The sequence below is a fragment of the Balaenoptera musculus genome, chromosome X (assembly GCF_009873245.2).
Source record: "Balaenoptera musculus isolate JJ_BM4_2016_0621 chromosome X, mBalMus1.pri.v3, whole genome shotgun sequence".
Taxonomy (NCBI): domain Eukaryota; kingdom Metazoa; phylum Chordata; class Mammalia; order Artiodactyla; family Balaenopteridae; genus Balaenoptera; species Balaenoptera musculus.
Window position 1 is genome coordinate 103,396,397 of NC_045806.1, and position 20,363 is coordinate 103,416,759.

At 40.2% G+C, this 20,363-nt stretch overlaps 1 protein-coding gene across 1 annotated transcript in view; it reads left to right on the plus strand.

Annotated features, from left to right (window-relative positions):
* GRIA3 (glutamate ionotropic receptor AMPA type subunit 3) overlaps positions 1-20,363 on the plus strand; it is a 286,926-nt gene that overhangs the window by 254,719 nt on the left and 11,844 nt on the right. The window contains exons 13-14 of the mRNA XM_036840418.1: positions 8,525-8,772; positions 9,334-9,448. Coding sequence (XP_036696313.1) covers positions 8,525-8,772; positions 9,334-9,448 — 363 coding nt within the window. The remainder of the gene's footprint in view (positions 1-8,524; positions 8,773-9,333; positions 9,449-20,363) is intronic.

The window sequence follows — 20,363 nt, forward strand, 5'->3', positions numbered from 1 at the left end:
CAGTGGGAAGAGATTGCGGTTAATTTACAATTTGCCCCGATTTTAAACAAAACAAAACTTGAAGAAATAAACGTTTTTGAAGGTGAGTTGCTCTCTTTCACCAGAAAGTATATGGTCAGTGTTAGAGCTGAAGAGGCTGGGCTTGTTGTGGAAAAAGTGTGTCTGTAGCCTTGAATTCAGCAGACTTGGATGGGATCTCAGCTTTGTTCCTCATTAACGTGTGACCTGGGGCAAGTTATTGAGCCAGTGGCAATCTCCGAATTTCTATATAGGAGGCCCTTCAGGGTGGCATTCTGGTTGGGATCTATCTGGAAACTATGTTTGCATAGCAAGCACACAGTTTTTCCCAGACATGTTTGTTTGGTGACTTTGGGGTGGATTGGTGGAAAAGAGCAGGTAGGTTAAAAGCCCTCGGTGGCCCCTCTTGACATCACCGGTATGCACAATACAAACTACAATCTGCAGACAGAGACCCAAAGCCACCTTTTTTTTCATTTGTACCACCTGGTAATGCCACCTGAACCTTTATTAAAAGCAGAAATTTCAGAGGGGGCTAAGTAATTCAGAAGAGAAAGCAGATTATAGTTTTTAATGATGTTCTCTTAACTAAAGGTATGATCTAGAGAAGAAATTGACCAAACTGTTAAGCAATAAATAGTCCACAATAAAGTTAGAGAAGGCAAAAATGAGTGAGGGGAAGGCATTTTTGTTGGAAACCCTCACCATTTTCCCCTTTCTTAGTGTCCTGTTCATAGGGCTGGTCTTCTCCAGCCTCTAGAAGGCACCTTATATGATACCAGGAAACCCACTCTCCTTTTTGGGATGTGAATCCCCTATTCAAACAAAAATTACCCCTTGCTCAAGGGTAACAGAAGCCCTTATAACATCAGTGAACACCTCCATGAGGACCAAGACTACTGATACCAAAAAAGGGGTACAGGATGGATAAGGAAGAAAGACAGTGAAATCAGGGGAGACAGAGGCTGAGAATACAAAGCTAAATCTAGCCTCTTTTTGACATGTCTGTACAAGGCTAGTCTTATACATACAGTGATGCAAATGGACAATATAGGCATGATGGCAACAGTGGCCAAGAAAAATTAATAAATACATAAAGCTAGACCATTCCCCTTTGAGGAATAATGGAGTACGAAGTAACTGAAACCATCTTCCCCTTACCCTTCTTTCATTCTGCCCTCTCAAATTATTCACTCAGAACACATTGTACACATTTGAGGCATAGAGATGTCACAAGCACCGATACTATCTTCACAAATTATATAATACTTAGTCTGCAAGCTGACAGTAAATTAATACCATAAAGTGAATTAGCAGATTATGCCTCTGTTGACAATTATGCTTTCAATTTATTGGTCTGTTTTGTGAATGTAGTTAATTCTCAACTATCAACATATCTAAATATGCCTGTTGAATCCTGTCAAAGTGAAAAATTGTGCTCATGTCCAGATCGTGGGAAGAAATGGTCTCATTGTCATTTGTGCTAGTGCCACTATATCAAGCATATTGTGGTCAATTCTGGGGGCCACATTTTAGGAGGGACTTTGAAAAATTAAAAAATATATATATCTGGGAGATGGTGACCAGAAGGGGAAGGGGATGACTGGAATTCACACCATACAAGTAACAAGTGAAGCCCATTAAAATATTTAGCTTACATAAGAGACAGTTAAAAGGTGACACGGTGGTGATAGTCTTCAAGCTGTACATCATGTGGAAAAGACAGCATAGTTATTCAGTAACACTTCAGAGGGCAGAATTAGGACCAGTGGGTGGAACTACAATTTTAACATTCATTCGTTCCACAGATACGTAGTGAGGGTTTCCTGCATGCCAGGCATTATGCTCGACAATGGGAATACAGAGACAAAAAAAGACGTAATCCTTACTCTGAAGAAGCTCAGAATCCACTGGGGATGACCATTACAAGGCAGTAAAATCAGTGCTACATACAGTGGAGAAATGGAAGCCGAGAGGTTGCCCAATTCAAGCAAAAGGCAGAAGTAGGACTGGAGGGGGGGAGAGGCTCTCATGAGAGATGTCAGCCCAACAAAAAGAACTTTCTATCAACTTGAACTGTCCCACCATGGAGTAAGCTACTTCCTGAGCCTCTTGTGAGCTAGGGAGTGCCTGACCGCCAGAGGCATCTGAGCAGAGAAGCCATTGCAACACTGGGTGAAAGGCTGAACCAGATGGTTTTTAAGGTCCCTTCTGTCCCTAGAAGTCTGTTACTCTACTGAGTCCAACTGGATGTTCTATTGACCAAGTGAATATTCTAATTTAACTCTCGGGGAAGCAGAAAATTTCATTCACCAGGTCTCCCCAGTAGTGGTGTTCTGGCTAATGAGGATTTTAATGTATGAACCTCAACTAAACCACAAAACATAAATTTAAAAGGAAATTTGCTAGATAGCTAGTGGGAAGCAGCCGCATAGCACAGGGAGATCAGCTCGGTGCTTTGTGACCACCTAGAGGGGTGGGATAGGGAGGGTGGGAGGGAGACGCAAGAGGGAGAAGATATGGGGATATATGTACACTTATAGCTGATTCAATTTGTTATACAGCAGAAACTAACACACCGTTGTAAAGAAATTACACTCCAATAAAGATGTTTTAAAAAAAAAGGAAATTTGCCATCCTACCCATTTTTCCTCCACCAACAAAAATTTTTAAATCCAAATCACATGATAATGATTTTTGCTGATGGCAGACCATGGACATTCACTAGGAATATGTCTGAAGATCCAGATACGTGAATAATACTTGCACATATAATTTCCTCTATAAAATGAAGTCATGTTTCTGTAAATATGGGACTGACGTAATTTATAGTGCTATTAAATTCTGCCACTAAAACAAATTACGCTTTCTGTACTATAAAAATAAGTATTGTTTTTCAGCACTTCCTGTGTGTCGGGCACTGTTCTAAGTGAGATGCTTGTATTAACTCATGTAATTTCTCTCAATAAACCTTTGAAGTGGACACTTTTTAAAAAATCGTCCCATTTTATAGATGAAGAAATTGAGACACATAGGGGCCAGATAATTTATACACTAGGCAAGTGGGATTATAACACAAGCAGTGTGACTCCATGCTCTCAACCACTGCACCATACAGTTACCTTGTGCTGACCTGGGTCTACAGAGGAACACTTTTACGCACAGTGACAAGGAGCAACCAACACCATTGCAAAGAAAGCCAAGGGCTGAGTGGTGGGCTGAGCGCCCTCACTAATCTCTTGCTTCCACACACCAGCCCCACAGAGCCCAAGATTCAAATTCTCACCTCAACAAAAAAGCAAACTTCTCCATATCATTGACCTGCATGGTCTATCACAAATAGTCAGAACAGTGACTGTGGAATCCATGAATGCTAGTGTGCTACTTTATCTACTGTTTTGGGTTAATCTGTTCCTCCCCCATTCATGTATTTCTCTTTCTGGATTTAATTTGCTAATTATCTAGCAGTTCTAAGAGAATTTCTTATGGCCTCTCTACATAACCATTGTTTACTCCTTCTTAGGTACAAAATGGTGCTCTGTGGGATGAAATAAATAAATCATGGTGGGTTAGAGAAAAATGAATTTGCTGTTACACATCCTGCCCATAATTTCTAAAATTTCTTCCAGATGATTGAGCTAAGGTCCAATACCTTTTATTGCCTTCAATATTTCAGCCAAAATAAGACTGCAAAAAAAAAAAAATTCTAGCGATATTTTTTTCTTTTTTTCTCAATGTTATACTGTCACTTAAATACTAGTTAGGAAGATAAACATTTCAGCTTAATTCTTCTCACTGATGAGCCATTTCTTTTTCCCCTTTCTAACGTCCTTCAGAAATCAGTCACCAACCAGGACCCAATCATTTCTGCCACTAACTAACTTTTCATTTACTGCATTCATTAATATCTGTTGCATGTACACCACACACATTTAAAGTACCCACTTCAAGTACTGCCATTTATTCTCCTAGAAATGCATCATTACCTAAAGGAATAAACCTTTTAACCTGTATCAGCAATCAAAGAGCTCAAGTAAATGATGAAGTAAATGAGTCCAAATTATAGTACACTCAGATCAAAATTCATGGACCCCTTTGCCCTTGCCTTATAAATTTATCTTTGGAAGTAATGGCCTATTTGCAAATTGTGTAAGAGGCAAATTGTTCTAACCCCCTCTCCCTTTCACTCAGATTTGATTGGGCCAAGATGAAGAACACAAAATGCCTCTTTGTAAGTGAACAAAGGTACATACCCACCACAGTGTTGTCTATAATAGCAAAAAATTGGAACTGGCCTAAGAGTCCTTCAGTAGGGGATTGGGTAAATAAGGTATGATATATTCATAGATTAAAATGCTATGCAGCCATTACAAAGGAGAAAAAGTATAAAGAGATGCAACGGAATGATAAAGACCAAATTCAGTATAGAGATTACTTTTGGCCCAGAAGGAGGCATATGCAATCAGGGAGGATACATAGGCACACTCCAACTAACTTCATAATATTTTATTTCTTAAGTTTCGTGGCAGGTACACAGGTGTTCTTAACATAATTTTTTATATCTTTCTGTGCATCTGAATTATTTACTACTTTGAAAAATTCTTTGAGCAATTGTCTAGGAAATTCCTACTGAAATAAAATAAAGTCATTGAGAATATTTCATTATGATGCTTAGAAATTGTTTCATGTGTCAGATGAGGATAATGTGATGTGAAATGAGCATAAATGTCAATGGATGAGATTTCATTTCAATCTTAGGAGGTCTTGATTATTAGGAGGAAAGTTATTAGTGTGGACATCAAAGGCAGGCTAAGTGGCAAAAAACCAAACAAACCACGGATTATAAAACATATATCCTGAGTGGTTTAGCTGAGAAAGATCCAATGATCTTTTTTTTTAAATTAACTTTTATTGGAATATAGTTGATTTACAATGTTATGTTAGTTTCAGGTGTACAGCAAAATGATTCAATTATACATATAATTGTAAGGCAATTATACTCCAATAAAGATGTTAAAAAAATTATACATATACATACATCCACTCTTTTTTTTAAGATTCTTTTCCCATATAGGCCATTACAGAGTATTGAGTAGAGTTCCCTGTGCTATACAGCAGGTTCTTATTAGTTATCTATTTTATATATAGTAGTGTGTATATGTCAATCACAATCTCCCAATTTATCCCTCCTCCCTTTCCCTGTTGGTAACCATAAGTTTGTTTTCTAATAAACCTATTTACAAAAAAGAAAGATCCAATGATCTTTAGAGTAACTTCAGCTCTAGAATTCTACAGTGCTATAAAATTAGTGCTGGTAGCCATTTTCACCAACCTTCTGATATCTTTGACCAAGAATCTTATTGTCACCCTGATCAGGCCTAAGGTCAGTTATTAAATATATCTTGAATACCTACCATGCACCAGGCATTATGCTGGATTCCAAGAGGGCTACCAAAATGAATCAGGCACGGACTTGTCCTCAAAATCACCCAGTAACATGGAGAAGACAGACCCATAGCCAACACACCTTAATGCAATTTAGTAAAAGCTCTATAACAAACGTACAAACAAAGTACTTTGGGAGAATAGCTGAGGAAGCACTTCTGTGGGGTCAGAGGTGAGTCAAGAAAGATTTCACAGAAGACATGATATTCACTCTGGATCTTGTAGGGTGAATAGGGACAATTCAGGCAGAAGCAAAAGCATAACCAGAGGTAGAAGACATGCAAATGTGTGGCATATCTCAGTGAACAGTGAGTAGTCCATTCTGACTGGCTCCTAGGAGAGTAGTCAAGATCATAAAGACTCTTGAATATCATACGTAAGAGTTTGGATTTTGGCCTGTAGCTATTAGGGAACTATCGAGAATTTTAAAGAATGAAGTAACTTGATGAGATTTACATTTGGAAGGATCAGTGGAGGATAAGTTGAAGAGAGAGGTGAAGCTGGGAGACCAGTTAGGAGGCAATGCAGTCTAGACCCAAAACTGAGGAGAGCCTGCCCCAGGACAACGGTAATGAGAATGAAAAGAAGACAAAAGGACAGACCCTACAGGCATTTCTATGTTAGAATAAACATGGCATAATGAGAGGCTGAAGAAAGAATAAAAACCAAACTTTCTAGCTTGGATGTTAGGTAGTTTGCTGATGAATTTAGAAGGAAAACCAGGCTGTACAAGGAAGACAGTAAGTTTGGTTTGGAAATGTTTAATCTGAAAATGTCTCCAGGTCCATCAGGTGAAGATGTCCATCAGCAAGGCTTGTTTGCTATCTCCCCAAACCATATCCTGAATCCAACCTTTTCCCTCTACCTTCATTGCTCCCAGCCTAGTCCAAGTCACAACCATCTCTCCCCTGGTTCATTAGGATAGCCTCCTAACCAATCTCCTTGCTTCCACTCTGGCCCACCTCATAGTCTAGTCTCCATACAGCAGCTAGAGTAATGCTTTAAATTTTTAAATCTGATCTTCTCACACTCCTCCTCAAATCCTCCAATGGTTTCCTATCACATGTAAAACAAATCCAAACTTTTTACCATGACCTACAGGGCCCTACAAGATCTGACCTCTGATTATCCTTCTCAGCTCTTTGCCTACCTTTCTCCCTTTTGTTCATTTGGCTTCAGCCATATTGGCTTTTTTCCTGTTCTTTATGCAAATCAAGCATATTTCATCTCAGTGAATAATTTCAGTGACTCAGTGAGGATCTGATTGCCATAAACACAATGCTTAATTTCCATGGTGATAGTTCTGGGAGTGCAAATAATTCTGGAATTATTTGAGCAGGTCCAAGCAAGCCTCAAGAAAGAAACAATGCAGCTGGCCAAAGTCCAGAGAAGAGCAGCTAAATAAACAATCCAAAAAGCTGAGGTAGAGGCCAGAAAACACCATAAAAGGATGCTTGAAAACATGGCATGTGTTTATAGTTTCTACCAGGCTATCTCACTTCTGGTCAAAGATTCTTTTTAATTTTTCTCTAGGGTTTTCATTCCTAAGGATCTAGCTCCCAACCTGATTGTAAGTCATGGGGTCACTGAGACCATGCTTCCTTTATATTCTCCAAAATGCCTAACATAGACCTGTAAGTATTTAGTACACGTTCTAAGGACCACCTGAACTGGATTGAAGTTTAATGGAATTAAATTCAAAAAGCTAATGATGAGGGAAACTTGGCATGGTACAAAAAACTAACAGTTTGGAGGGTTCGACCTCAATCTGAATTGAGGGAAGGACTCTCATATTCTTCACACCCCCCAGCAGAGTGGTTTGTATATAGCAGGTGCTCAATAAGTATTTGTTGAAAGGATGGATGAAAGACTAAATATGTTCATGAAAACTCAAGCAGTAGTGATTGATAGAAAATAATGCTCCAAAGACAGGAAGCAGTTTTTTTCATTCTGTCCTTGTCGTATAACAGGGATGCCATGCTTATTTCTAGACACTCCAATTTAAGAGAGACACTGCTAGCTAGAACCCCATGGGAGAAAGACCAGTGGGGGTTCCGGGAATAGTATTAGACACCAGTGGAGTTTAACCTGATGAAGAGATGAAGAGGGGGCATAACAACAACCTCGCAATATCTGAAGGACCATCATGTAGAAGAAGGAACAGAATTACTTTGCATAGCTCTAGTGAATAGTAGTAAAGGGTCGGAGTCATAGAGAAACAAATTTCAGGTCAGAATAAGGAAGTACTTTCTTACAATAATTAATGCCCCATACTGGAGTAGGCTAACTAAAATGGTTGTACACTCCCTTCCAAGAGCCGTTTGTTTGTTTTTTTTTTTTTTTCAGGCAGTAAAGGGTAATCACATAGCAGGATAGTTTAGGAGTGATTTCTGAATTGAGAGAAAGATTGAACTAAGAAAGTGTTTTTCAAAGTGTTGCAACCCATTATTGGAGCCATAAAATCAATTTAGTGGGTCCTGACTGGCATTTTTCTAAGTGAATTCAAATAGAGTAGAAGATATCAGAGAGCATCACACATAGCAAAGATGAGTGTGGTTCTGAGAATCCTATTTTGGAACCATGTTCTTTTTGTTGTTGTTTTTTTTTTTTAATTTATTTATTTATTTATTTATTTTTGGCTGCGTTGGGTCTTCGTTTCTGTGCCAGGGCTTTCTCTAGTTGGCGGCAAGTGGGGGCCACTCTTCATCGCGGTGCGCGGGCCTCTCACTATCGCGGCCTCTCTTGTTGCGGAGCACAGGCTCCAGACGCGCAGGCTCAGCAATTGTGGCTCACGGGCCCAGTCGCTCCGCGGCATGCGGGATCCTCCCAGACCAGGGCTCGAACCCGTGTCCCCTGCACTAGCAGGCGGACCCTCAACCACTGCACCACCAGGGAAGCCCCTGGAACCATGTTTACATATGTATGAATGTACTTACTGGGTTGCAGTGTAACGTGCTTTTCTTACTGTGGATGGCAATCAAAACTATTTGAAAACCACTGCACTGAGGCCTCTTCCAGTTTTAGTATCTGGTAGCTCTAAGAATTCTCATCTCTGTTGCAGAGATCCAAGATTGCTGTCTATGAGAAAATGTGGTCTTACATGAAATCAGCAGAGCCATCTGTGTTTACCAAAACAACAGCAGACGGAGTGGCCCGAGTGCGGAAGTCCAAGGGAAAGTTCGCCTTCCTGCTGGAGTCAACCATGAATGAGTACATTGAGCAGAGAAAACCGTGTGATACGATGAAAGTTGGTGGAAATCTGGATTCCAAAGGCTATGGTGTGGCAACCCCCAAAGGCTCAGCATTAAGGTGGGTGGAATAATATAACAATATCCGTGTTGTTATAGTATTCCACCTACCCTGATGCATTTTGTTGTCATTTTCTTTCTTGTGGATTTTGAGGTAACTTTTAAAAGTTTAAAATCTACAATATTCCATGGAGTTAAATAAGACGGTAAATTATGGTTTCATCTATTTAATGCATCCATTTTTTTTTAATGTTCTCTCTCTGTGTTGTCCTCTCTGACTGTTTGTTGCTGTTTTAATTTTATAGTTCAACGGCTTTTTCAATTTAAATGGTAAAAGCCAAGTTATGGTGCCATATGTGACGAATGTTAATTGCATGGATGTGGTGTTTTGTTACTTTCTTTATCAAAGACAATCTCCCCATCCCGCACACTTCAGTTTTGAGCAAATGTTATCCTCCATGCCACCTTCCAATATTTAACCCTGTATTTGCTGTACAGACATTTTTATAGCTCCACGTTCTGTGAAATTTAGCCAATTTGTCCTCTTGTGCTCCTTTTTATACGTTAACGATTTCCTAAGCATTTGTGCATTTTCTTACAAGTTATGTTTTATCGTTTCAAGAAATGCTGTTAACCTGGCAGTATTAAAACTGAATGAGCAAGGCCTCTTGGACAAATTGAAAAACAAATGGTGGTACGACAAAGGAGAGTGCGGCAGCGGGGGCGGTGACTCCAAGGTCAGCCTCAATGTCACCACAACCGGGTACCCTTAGTGACGAGTAATCGGCAAGACTGTTATCTTATTATTGAGGAGAGAGCACAAGACTCGCACATAAAGTGGAATGACCAGGTTATTCCCCTGCCTGGCAGCTTTGGGACCTAGAAAGGCTCCAGGGCACCGCCCGCATTTTTGATCTAACTTGGGTCCCTTCTTAAACTCCCAGACAGAGGCTCCCCCCATCCACACCCCTTCCCTCCCCTCACACACCAGACTGCTTGCCTTATGAAGGCCGTGGTGTAGGTTTCAACGCCCTAGGCTTTCAAGAGCCCGAGGCTTTCCTTAAGACTGTCCCCACCTGCCTCAGATGAGTGGTGTGAGAAATCAAATCCATCTACTGAGAAGTCAGGTTACAGCCTTTTCTCCCCTAAGGCATGATGGTATGGTGGTTGCCCACAGTGGCTGGTTGGCTTCTTCAATCATGTGCGTGAGTGATGAGACTTGCTCTCTATATGTGATGGCCTATTTAAGCTGGCCCCACTCAACTTGAAAGCCAAAGAACAAGCTCAGTTTCAAGTTAAATGGGGTCTTTCTTCAATAAGTCACCACATATATAGACTTTACAAAGATATTTTGTATATTTAAACAAGCGCGTCACCTAACCGATACTCTATGTGCATGAATCCCTGATGTGGCTTCTCCCTATAGCCGTGTTCCTAGTTCAGGTAGGTCTAATGGTTATCCAGGCTGCCGCTGTGAGAAAAACCATCTCACTTGGCATTCCTTTGGCTCCTTAATGCTCTTCGGGGCTAGAAAGAATGAATAGCCTTCAACCAAGCAACAAGAAATAGGGGCAAGCTCAGAAGCCACAATACCAAATGATGGAAAGACACGTTGGGTAAGTACAGGAGAGCACCTGAAAACAGAATCCTCCATGGCTCAAAGGGCATGAGAATTATATTGAAGCATGTAAGATCGGCTCTTGTACGACCAAGATACCATGGGCGTCTTAAGGTGAAGAATAGTGTTTCCCAATCAGAGACCAACAGACAGGCAAGCCGAAACTTTTCTCCTTCAGAGACAATGGTTACAACTCTGCTCCTCTCTTTCTCTCTCCACTCCTCAGGATCCTGACAGAAAAGTTAGTTTGCCAGTCTGCAGTATAATATGGGTTTGGAAACACAGAGCACTTTCCAAGAAATAAATTTAAAAATGACTTTCTTCAGGACATAATCTTACCAAGCATTGGCGAGGTCTTTTGCTGTAAAACCTTGATTAACCAGAGCTCACCTAACCAGTACCCCAACTAACTGAATTGCCCCCCCTCAGTACTCCACATTGATGAGAAAGCAGCAATAGTACCAAAAAAAGAAGACTGCAAGGAATCGATTTTTTTTCAGTCACTTGCCAAGAGATGACCTATGGTTGGGTCACACTCAGCTCTGTCTCCTCTATCTTCTCTCCATCTGGATTGACCCTCAAACATTAGAGGCCGCTTGCCTGAGGCGAGAAAGTGGATACAAGCATTTTGAGAGAAAAAAAAAAGTGTGATTAGCCGAGAATGAGACAAAATGAGTATTCTTATTGAAAATTCCATCCATTCCTTATGGATTCCAATTAATCAAGGTTTTACTATGTGTCAAAAAGCAGTAACTTCCTCTCCCACCAGTGTGAACTGATGCTATTGACTTGGCTCATTTGAGTTTTGTAGTGGCTCACCTGATGCCTAGAGTATTTAGAAACTTCTTCCTGGTCTTTTTTCTCATATTATTATCAGGCCACGGAGAACCTAATTATATCATTCAAGTGACTTGCAGAGTGAAAAATTGAGCTGGATTGGATACATGGCTGTTACGAATTCATCATTCATACCCAGCAGGGTTAAAAAGGAGCCATGGACTGTATCAAGATGACTCTAAAACATCCACAGGATGCCAACTGCCCAGAAGTTTTCAAATAACCAGATGTTTGATGTTACATAAACAAACAAAACAACCTGCACGCATCTGGCTGAATTTTTACTTTTCACCCAGTTATTTCCTCAGCTAATACTGCTGCAAAATTATCAGGTAACTTTGTTGCCAGCCCCACGATTTCCAGAGGATCTGATTTTTGATATGCAAATAGAAAAATATTTCAGTAGATCCTAGATATTTCCAACTTCTTTGACCATAGTGCTACTTGCCAGGCATCTTTCAAATCACTTTTTTTTGGTCATTCCTCCAGACAACCTTTTGAAATAAGTCGACCCCTTTCTCAACTATGGATAATAGTATGATCAGTGTTGCATATCCAACAATTGCTTATTCCGTTTCTGGATTACCAAGGAGCTTGCCTTTATCTCCTTCCTTCTTGCTACCTGCAGTTTTCTGAGAGTGAGCAAGAGAAGGGGCAAGAGATGAACTTGAATCTGTGTTACCACTATTTAGTGGTGACGCCAAAAACAAATCAATGGAGGAGAAGGTAGAAAAGGCAGTGGAACCTCATTACTTTGGAGCCCTCTAATTTATAATTTGAGATAAACTGGACAGGGACCAGTCTACAGTCTAAAAGAGGTCAAGAGAGGTTTGTTAAGCAAATGAAGAGTTTAGACTAGACTGCCAGTTGAATTTTTCCTTAAGAGAACAAACCTTTTTCAAATGTCGGAAGCATTGTTTTAGGTATAATCATATTCATTACAAATTTATCTGCTAAAGCAGTTCTCACGAGGACCTCCACTAAGGCAATGTTTTATAGTGAGTTTGAGTTACAAAACAGACTTAAATGAAACTGTCATTCTTCGAAGCTATTTTGTAATTCAGGACTTTCTTCTTCAGATAATCCTCCCCCTCTGTTAGTCCAAATCAGTGAGTTTTAACTGTATTAGTAAAATGGCTTGAGAATTACATTTCTTTATTGTATTCCATCCCCAGTTAACATGACAATTGGCAAATATACCATCATTTCATAGAGAAAGTGAGACCCAGAGATGGTGGTGACTTTGAGAAGTTCACACAGCTAATGCTGTCACAAATCTCTGCTGACTTTCAGGGTCACCTCTGGTGATAATATTGTAGGCAGCAATTTATCACATCTACCCATCCCATGAGCAATGTGAATCTGATTGCATGTGATATATTTCCATAAAAATCAGGTTTATTCTCAACTACCTTGGTTACAAGGCAAATAGCATATTTAAGCCATTCCAGCCCTCAGTACTGATGACTAAAAATGACAGTAATCACAAAGCCTGACATTTATGAGTGCTTTTACTTTTTCAAAAACGCTTCTACACCTATTATCTCTGAGACCAGGAGACGGAGAAAAGCATGTATTACTTATCTCTCTCTCTCTCTCTTTCTCCCCTGCAACCTTTAAATAATGATAAATGGGCAATTATGTTAAATTGTTGACTTTTCCCCCCTGACATGAGACATTACACATTCTAAGCCTTTTCTCAAAATGTTACTATTCTATGGAAGAAACAAGCAATGGTCAGGCTGTTTTAAATGTGCACTCGCCTAAGCTAATGAAATAGAGTTTTTTATTTTTCTGATACAATGAATAAAGACAAGGTCAGTCACCAAGGTAGCCCCTGCACCAGACCCACAGGTTAGAACCAAAATTCTGCTTGGTTTTACCAATTTCCTAAACCTGGGCTAACTGGGCCTAAACAAATCAGACTTGATCCTTCCATGATGGACTATAAATGCCCAGGCAAGGATCATGGAAATTAGAGCTGTGGTTTGGGAATTTTTAACCTGCAAACCACCCTTCTGTGTTAGTGCTTTATTACATTGTGTGTGCAAATGCAGTAATTAAGAGCCAATAGTTTGTTTCAGCGATAAACCCCAATCACCAGGGGTTTGTGACACAGCCAGTGAGAGTCTGTCGCTGTAAATCACAGCAGAATGGAGATTCAGCTGCTGAATTCCCACATCAGCCTCCCTCCCCAGCTGCTTGTGCCCTCAAACTTTCAAATTCTTCTGATCCCCCCACCCACCCTGCTTCATTCCCTTAATCTTAGGTAAAGGGCACCAGCTTAGCTTCCCCATGCAACCTTAACCTTACCTGAAGGGGGCTGGTCAATGAAACAATCTATTTGTGATGGGTGATAAGGCATTATAAACTCTACCCTACCTCACCCTAGAATTGTCCTGGTTTTAGTTCTATCCAGGGATTTAAATCGACTTCCAGTGTGCATATTTTCCAAGCTGAAAATCAGCACACTTTGCGTGCTTTGGGGGACATTGGAACAGAATGTTTAAAGGAGACCATTCTGAACTACTTGACTGCAATGAGAGTTGCCTTAACTTGTAAGGCATATAGGCAAGTAAGGGATAAGGATAGGATATGAACTTAAACTTCCATTAATTAAATAAATGGTTGGATGACCATTATGATTTATAGAGTATTGATAGAGAAATGCAGTTTTATTATCTTCACAAATACATAGGAACTAGAATAAACTAACCAATGTGATGCTAGGAAAGAACTTAGGGAACTTGTTTTAGTAAATTCCAAAAATGGCTTGCAATTAAAATTAGTTGTGCTTCCTTCCACATGGGTGCTTTTAAAGTACCTAAAAAGAGTTTGTTCTCTTAAGAAATTCAAACATGTTCCTCCTCCCTATCACTAACAATCTTTTTTTTTTAATCCCATACATTTGCTTACCAAGTGTCCTATTCAGAGATAGAAAAAAATTTATACTTTAGGACAGCACATTTCCAAATGTCCTCGGCTTCTGTTTGGTGGTACAGAGATGAATGAGGTGGTACTGTGTTTCCTATATATATAAATGAGATCCTCAGTTTTGTGTGTATTTCTTCTTCTTCCATGTATGTCTACAATCCTCCTCTCCTATGCCACCATCTCTTAACCACTTCTCTTCCACACCCAGAATTCTTTGACATTCTTGGGCCTTGGGTAATTGATGTGAATCTGCATCTGTCTTTTACCTGCAACAAGATGGACCTTTTATTGGCAGGAGCCATCCCTAAAGGTAGACATTTTGGATATCCAGGGTTAAGATGGATCCCAGTGACTCTCTATTGACACTGTTATGTGTGTAGTCAAGAATCATTACAGATTGATGGCACTTCCTGGGTCTTAGAAGAAGTTCCTGTGAATCACCAAGACTGGTTTGGGATCAAAGAGTAGGGTGAGTATATTATGCTCTTCGTTGGTTTGCATGTCTCTATGCTGGTGCCGCCTCCTGGAAGTATGAAGAAACTGACAGTTATCTTCCCTGATAGTGACTAAATTTGCTCCTTGAACTTACTCAGGTTTTCTTCCCAAGAGCAAACCCGCACTTTCTTTCAAGTGGCTGCTTCAAACAAGGGACCTTTTTGCCTTAAGAACTGAACCAGTCCAGTGACTACCAAAACCATTGATTTTACCAGATGGTGTTAAAGAATAAATTCTACCACCGGAAAAAAAAATTGTAATCCAGAAAGAAAACATTTTTAAAAATTAATCCATTCTAGTGAATTTTTTTTTTTTTTTTTGAAATTGACTGCGTGGCCTTGACATGGTTTCTATGATTAGGATGTGATTATTTGCCTTTGGTCTTATCCTGATAACTTGAATGTGTTTCTTATTGACAAATAATGAGCAAATGTCCAACACCAGAGCTACAGAAAGAGCAGCAGGACTGAAAAGCCTGAAGGTAAGAATGCTGTTGAACAATTGCCAAGAAGAAAGACACCGCTGCAGTGCACAGTTAAATGGTACATGTCTATGCCCTTTCTGCCCCTCTAAGACCAAATCATTTGGTTTCCTTTCATTTGGAAAGAAGATTATAGAACTGCACTCTCCGAAAGGTAGGACAGCCATGGAAAAGAAACACGAAAGATTTGAAATGATTGAAATACATTCGATGAGGGTGGGAATTGAGGTTGGTGGAACAGGGTGGGGGCAGATTTCTTTTATGGAGAACAACTGAAATCCATTCTCTTTTGACTTCCTAGAGAGCGGTATAGCATCTGGCCCTTGGCACATGAGGCAAATCTCCATTTGTCAAAGGTGGCAAAAGTGTGGTCCAAGTGCTAGATTCACCATAAAGCTTACTTTCATCTGGCTTTGAAGCAAATATTTCTCAAAATGTAGACCTAAGACAATAGCATATGTTACATTAAAAAAAAGAGAGAGAGAGAGGAAGAGACTGACTCTGCTAGTGTGTCTTGTCTAGCATCACTGCTGGAAATGCAGAGAAGTGGATGCTAGCATGCGAGCTGGAAGAGGGTGGCATGTACCCTGGAGCAGCAACTAGAAGTCAGCTTTCAGATCTGATATACAGACCCCCATTTGTTGCAATCTATTGGAGTGTAAGCTAAGACTGATTATTTTTCTATGGGTCATGGTCAACGGAGGGCTATTGGGGGGAAAATAGGATGCTGGCACCCATCAGATTAAACTCTCAATGAATATTTTGCCTAGAATCAGGAGAATGAACTAGACGTCTTCAGAAACATTTGTCATGTGAGTTTCCGGTGAAGATCGGTTTCAGTCCTTCTCAATCTATGCCTCTCTTTCTCAGTACCATTGGGATGAACTAAAGAAAATACCCGTGTATGTGATAAAACCCAACGAAATGTGATAGTTTGAATTTTTAATGGATCTCAAAACAGAGTTTTCAAGTGAATCATATGAATTAAGTACTTGTGAAATTATCCGTGGCCACATCTTAAAACTGGCTTCTCCAGAAGCTTAGCATCTTCCCTGAGCCCCTTCTCCCTGTCAGGGACAAATTGAGTAAGAAGTCTTCCCAGACAAATTGGTTTATGTGAGACAGTCCACAACCCATAATGGTTTAGGTTTCCTGTTCTAGAGGGAGAGATTGGACAAAGGCCCAGTTTGGCAGAAATCCATCAGTGAAATTCACAACTTGTGTAATCAAGGGATCTATCACTTTGAATTTGAGAGGTTATCATTTGGAAATGCCCTGGCTTTATCCACATATCTCCAGGTGACTTTGGGGGCTGCTTCTCTAGCACAGATGCTCATCAATAGGTTTCAATCACTAGCATTGTTGGGCCCTCAGTAAAAATAACTCACAGCTTTCAACTCCTAATGTTATATGCATGCGTTATTGAATTTGCTCTTTGCACTTATACTAAATTATGATCTCATTAGCAAGGAGTTAAATAGGTTTGAGCTACATTTGTGAAGTACATGATATAAATACTGTCTCAGAGGAAGCGTCTAGCAGCTAAGCACTGCACAACTCTGCAAATCATTGTAGCTGCCCCTGTGGAATGAGGGCCACTTGGGTGGCCAGAGTCCAGTATTGCCAGCAGTCATATGTGCCTGCTCCCAGGTTGTGGAGAAAGCTCAGGCTGATCCAAGGGTAGAAAGATTAAAATAACTTAAACCTTCATTCTCCTAGAATGCTGCATCCAGAAACCCCTGTGAAAAGAAATCGATAAAGCTTCTTTAAAGGGGTCCAGGTACTAATGTAGTCTAGGGCATATTTTGAACTTCCACGGCCTCCAACAGCTACTGTATGGAGAGGTAAATCCCTTTACTACACATATCCGAAGGTAACCTATGGAAAAGAATATAAAGGACTGTAGAATAAATCCTTTTATCCAACAAAGAATCTTCTCTTGCTTGGTTATCAATTGGCTTCAACTTAATAAATCAAGCCCTGCCTGGGCAGAGACGTCTGTAACTGCCTTCCTGCCTGAAAAGGCTAGGGAAGCAAGTGAGCAATTCGGAAAGGTGACTTGTCACCATGAAAACCTGAAATATCTTCAGTAGAAAAGCCAGTGAAAGATGGCTTTTCTCCCTCCGCAGGGCCGAAGATAATTTTTAGAAGTTGTTCAAAAAAAATCACTAGGTACCAAGAAACAAATGCAGTAACTTAGAGTGAGCTTCGGCTGAAGCATAGCATGAGGGATGGGCTTCAAGCTTAGCTTGTGATAAGTTTCTGTTATCATCATTCAGATATTGTGTTCATAGAGCAAGTTTCTAATTAACTATGCAAATACACCATCCTTGCTCGCATATTTCTTTTACTTCTCTGTGATCTCCTTGTCTTTCCCTCCATGACCTACATATTTACACATATATCCATCCCTCCTAAGGGCACCATTGATGATCTCTTGGCATCATTTATTAAACAGACATTTGCTCTTTAGGTGTCCCTGCTCAGAAAGGAGAAGTGAAGCCATGTAGAGCAGAATATATCCCACATTCTCTCAGATCAATCGTCCTACACCATGGATTCCTATATTTTTCAGGCCCAGAACAATATCCATAGTACAAATCCTTATCTCAAGCCTTCTAGGATCACTATATGGAGGAATCAACTTGGTCATTAATTCACGAGGCCATTTTTTCTTCTTTTCCACTATGGGCAAACTCAGCACCCTCACGCCACTCTGTCCACATTTCTGTCTTCATAAGAAAGAATCCAACGTGGCTCCAAACTACCTATTTTAGGTATTTCCCGAAATCAAATTGAAAAATAAATTGGACAGTTCTTTTGAAATATATCAACATTTTCAGTTTTAGTTTTTTTTTTTTAATAAGCAGTTTCTACTTTCACAGGGGGAAAAAAAATGGTCTTCTTATCCTAAATTGTCTTCATATGTAACACTGGCCATCACTAAGATGACATTGAACTTTGCAATGGCTGGTTCATAGCTCCCAGGAACGAGCTGGGAACCTAGACAACCGCCACCTGGGGCTGGATGCCCTGGATTAATGAGCACGGTGCTTTGGCGCTGAGTTGTTGCCAGGTGTGGATGGCAGAGATAAGCAGAAATTTGTATCAGTCAGTTATGTTTTCTTCAAAAATAGAACTCATTTTCAAGGCATTATGAATTACATTACTATCCCAATTAAAAAAAAAAAATAGATGCTACTCCGTGACTGTTGCCAGCACTCAGGAATAGTCATCCTGCCACAGGTCTGTGCTACCTTCACATACTGTTAACTGACTATCTAGTTCACATTCGCTGTCATCCTCTCCATCTGATCAACAATCCATATACATTTTTATGGCATGGGTGCAATTTACACCCTTTACATAGGAGAAGTTTACACCCTTTCCCCCCTGAACATTTTTTAAACGAAATGGAACAAAGATTTGGAGTTTGGAAATAGTTACTCTTTGCTTCCTTTCCCATTTCTCAGGAAGCTTTGTATTTTAACAAGGAATGCTGCTCAAACTTAAAGGTGTGAAATTCTCATGATGGAATTTCAGGTACCAGTGAGGAAAATATTTGTGGACAGGAGGATGTTCCCAGACCCCCTGAAATTAATCACAAAGCCCTCCTGTTCTCTCCCTAAGCTTGCCAACCTGTGTTTTTGTCTTACGAGGGCTCTACTCAGCAAAACGTCCATAGCAAGCCCTTCAGAGGGGAGAATGCCTGCCTAATTTCCATGATAGGAATCTGACCTACTTTGTTTAATTCTTTCTTTTCTCTACTGAAGTGAGTACAGTAAATATTTCTGACTTATAATTCTCTCAGGTACCAGTTAAGGGCCTGCAGTAATTGCTCTGAAACATTCCCCTGGAGACATATTGCTGCATCACAGTGAAAGGCCCCAGCTGCTAGATATGCCCTTGCTAGGCTGATAGTTAGTTGGAGAATGGTGATCCCTAAAGAAAAAATTCATTATGAACATCCAAGCCCTAAGAACGAAAGCAATGAGGACTGCTACCCCTTTTTTGTGTGTTCCATTGGAGAATGTACAGTACAGAGTTGGATGCATGTTAATTTGCCTTCTGGCCTGCCCCATAATTTGCTGTGCAGTTTTGAGCAGATTACTTAACCTATCTGTGCCTCGATTTCTTTACTTATAGAGACCATAAATCTACCTTCTTAAAGTGATTATTAAACTTGACCAATAATAATAATAATTTTATTATGTGTGAAGTACTAGGCTGAAAAACGAAATGCTAAAAGAGAGTTTTCTAATCAAGTATTTATTGAGAGAACTATTCTAAGTGGGGAATACAAATACATAAGTCATGGTCCCTCCCCTTGAGAAACACAGCCTAGAGGGAGACACAAGACCTGGGCCCAAATAATAAGGCAAGGTAGAAGAGGAAGGAGGGAGAGAAAATATTGGGTGAGGAGCAAAAATGGCATCATGAGGAAAGTGACATTTAAAATAACCAGATGTCCACCTAATTCCACTTCCTTTAAAATACCAAATTGTGTGTGTGTGTGTGCATGTGTGTGTGTGTGTGTGTGTGTTGGGAGGAGGGTGTCAATACATTTGGTTGATTTGAATTGAGTTTGGCAATACATCCAGTAAGGTACAGTAAGAGAGAAATTATGTGGATAAAAGCAGTTTTTCTCTGCCATCTTGGGAATTTATTCCACCCCGCAGCAACATACAATTCTAGGAGATTTGGCCTTTAAAGTACTTTCTTTTCTTGGCAGCTATCCTAACCTTGTTAAGTGGTATTATCTGTGATTTCTGATTACAGCTTTTATGCTCCTTGGCTGTGCTACCTCTTAAAATGTTTGTTTTTCTCCTTCATTTTTATTTAGAAGTTCCCAAACGCACATTGTTTCCCTGCCAGGTTCCTTAAGCCCTGTGATTTTTTTTTTTTCCAATCAAAGACTAAACTTCTAAGGTTATATCATTTGTCAGATTTCTCTAAAGCCCTGGGGCAACAGACGAGGTCTGGACGCTCTAAGGCAGGGTTTCTCAACCTCGGTACTGTTGACATCTGGGGCTTTGTTGTGGAGGGCCGCCCTGGGCCTAGTAGGGTGTTTAACAGCATCCCTGGCCTCTACCCACTAGATGCCTGTAGCATTCCCCACCCTCCCAGTTGTGACAGTGAAAAATGACTCTAGACATTGTCCAATGTCCCCTGGAGGACAAAATGACCCCCGATTGAGAACCATTGCTCTAAGGTAACCTCCACTGTAACTGTGGAGGCCATGGGAGTAGAGAGCATCTACCAACTGTTCTGTGGGAGCCACTTGATG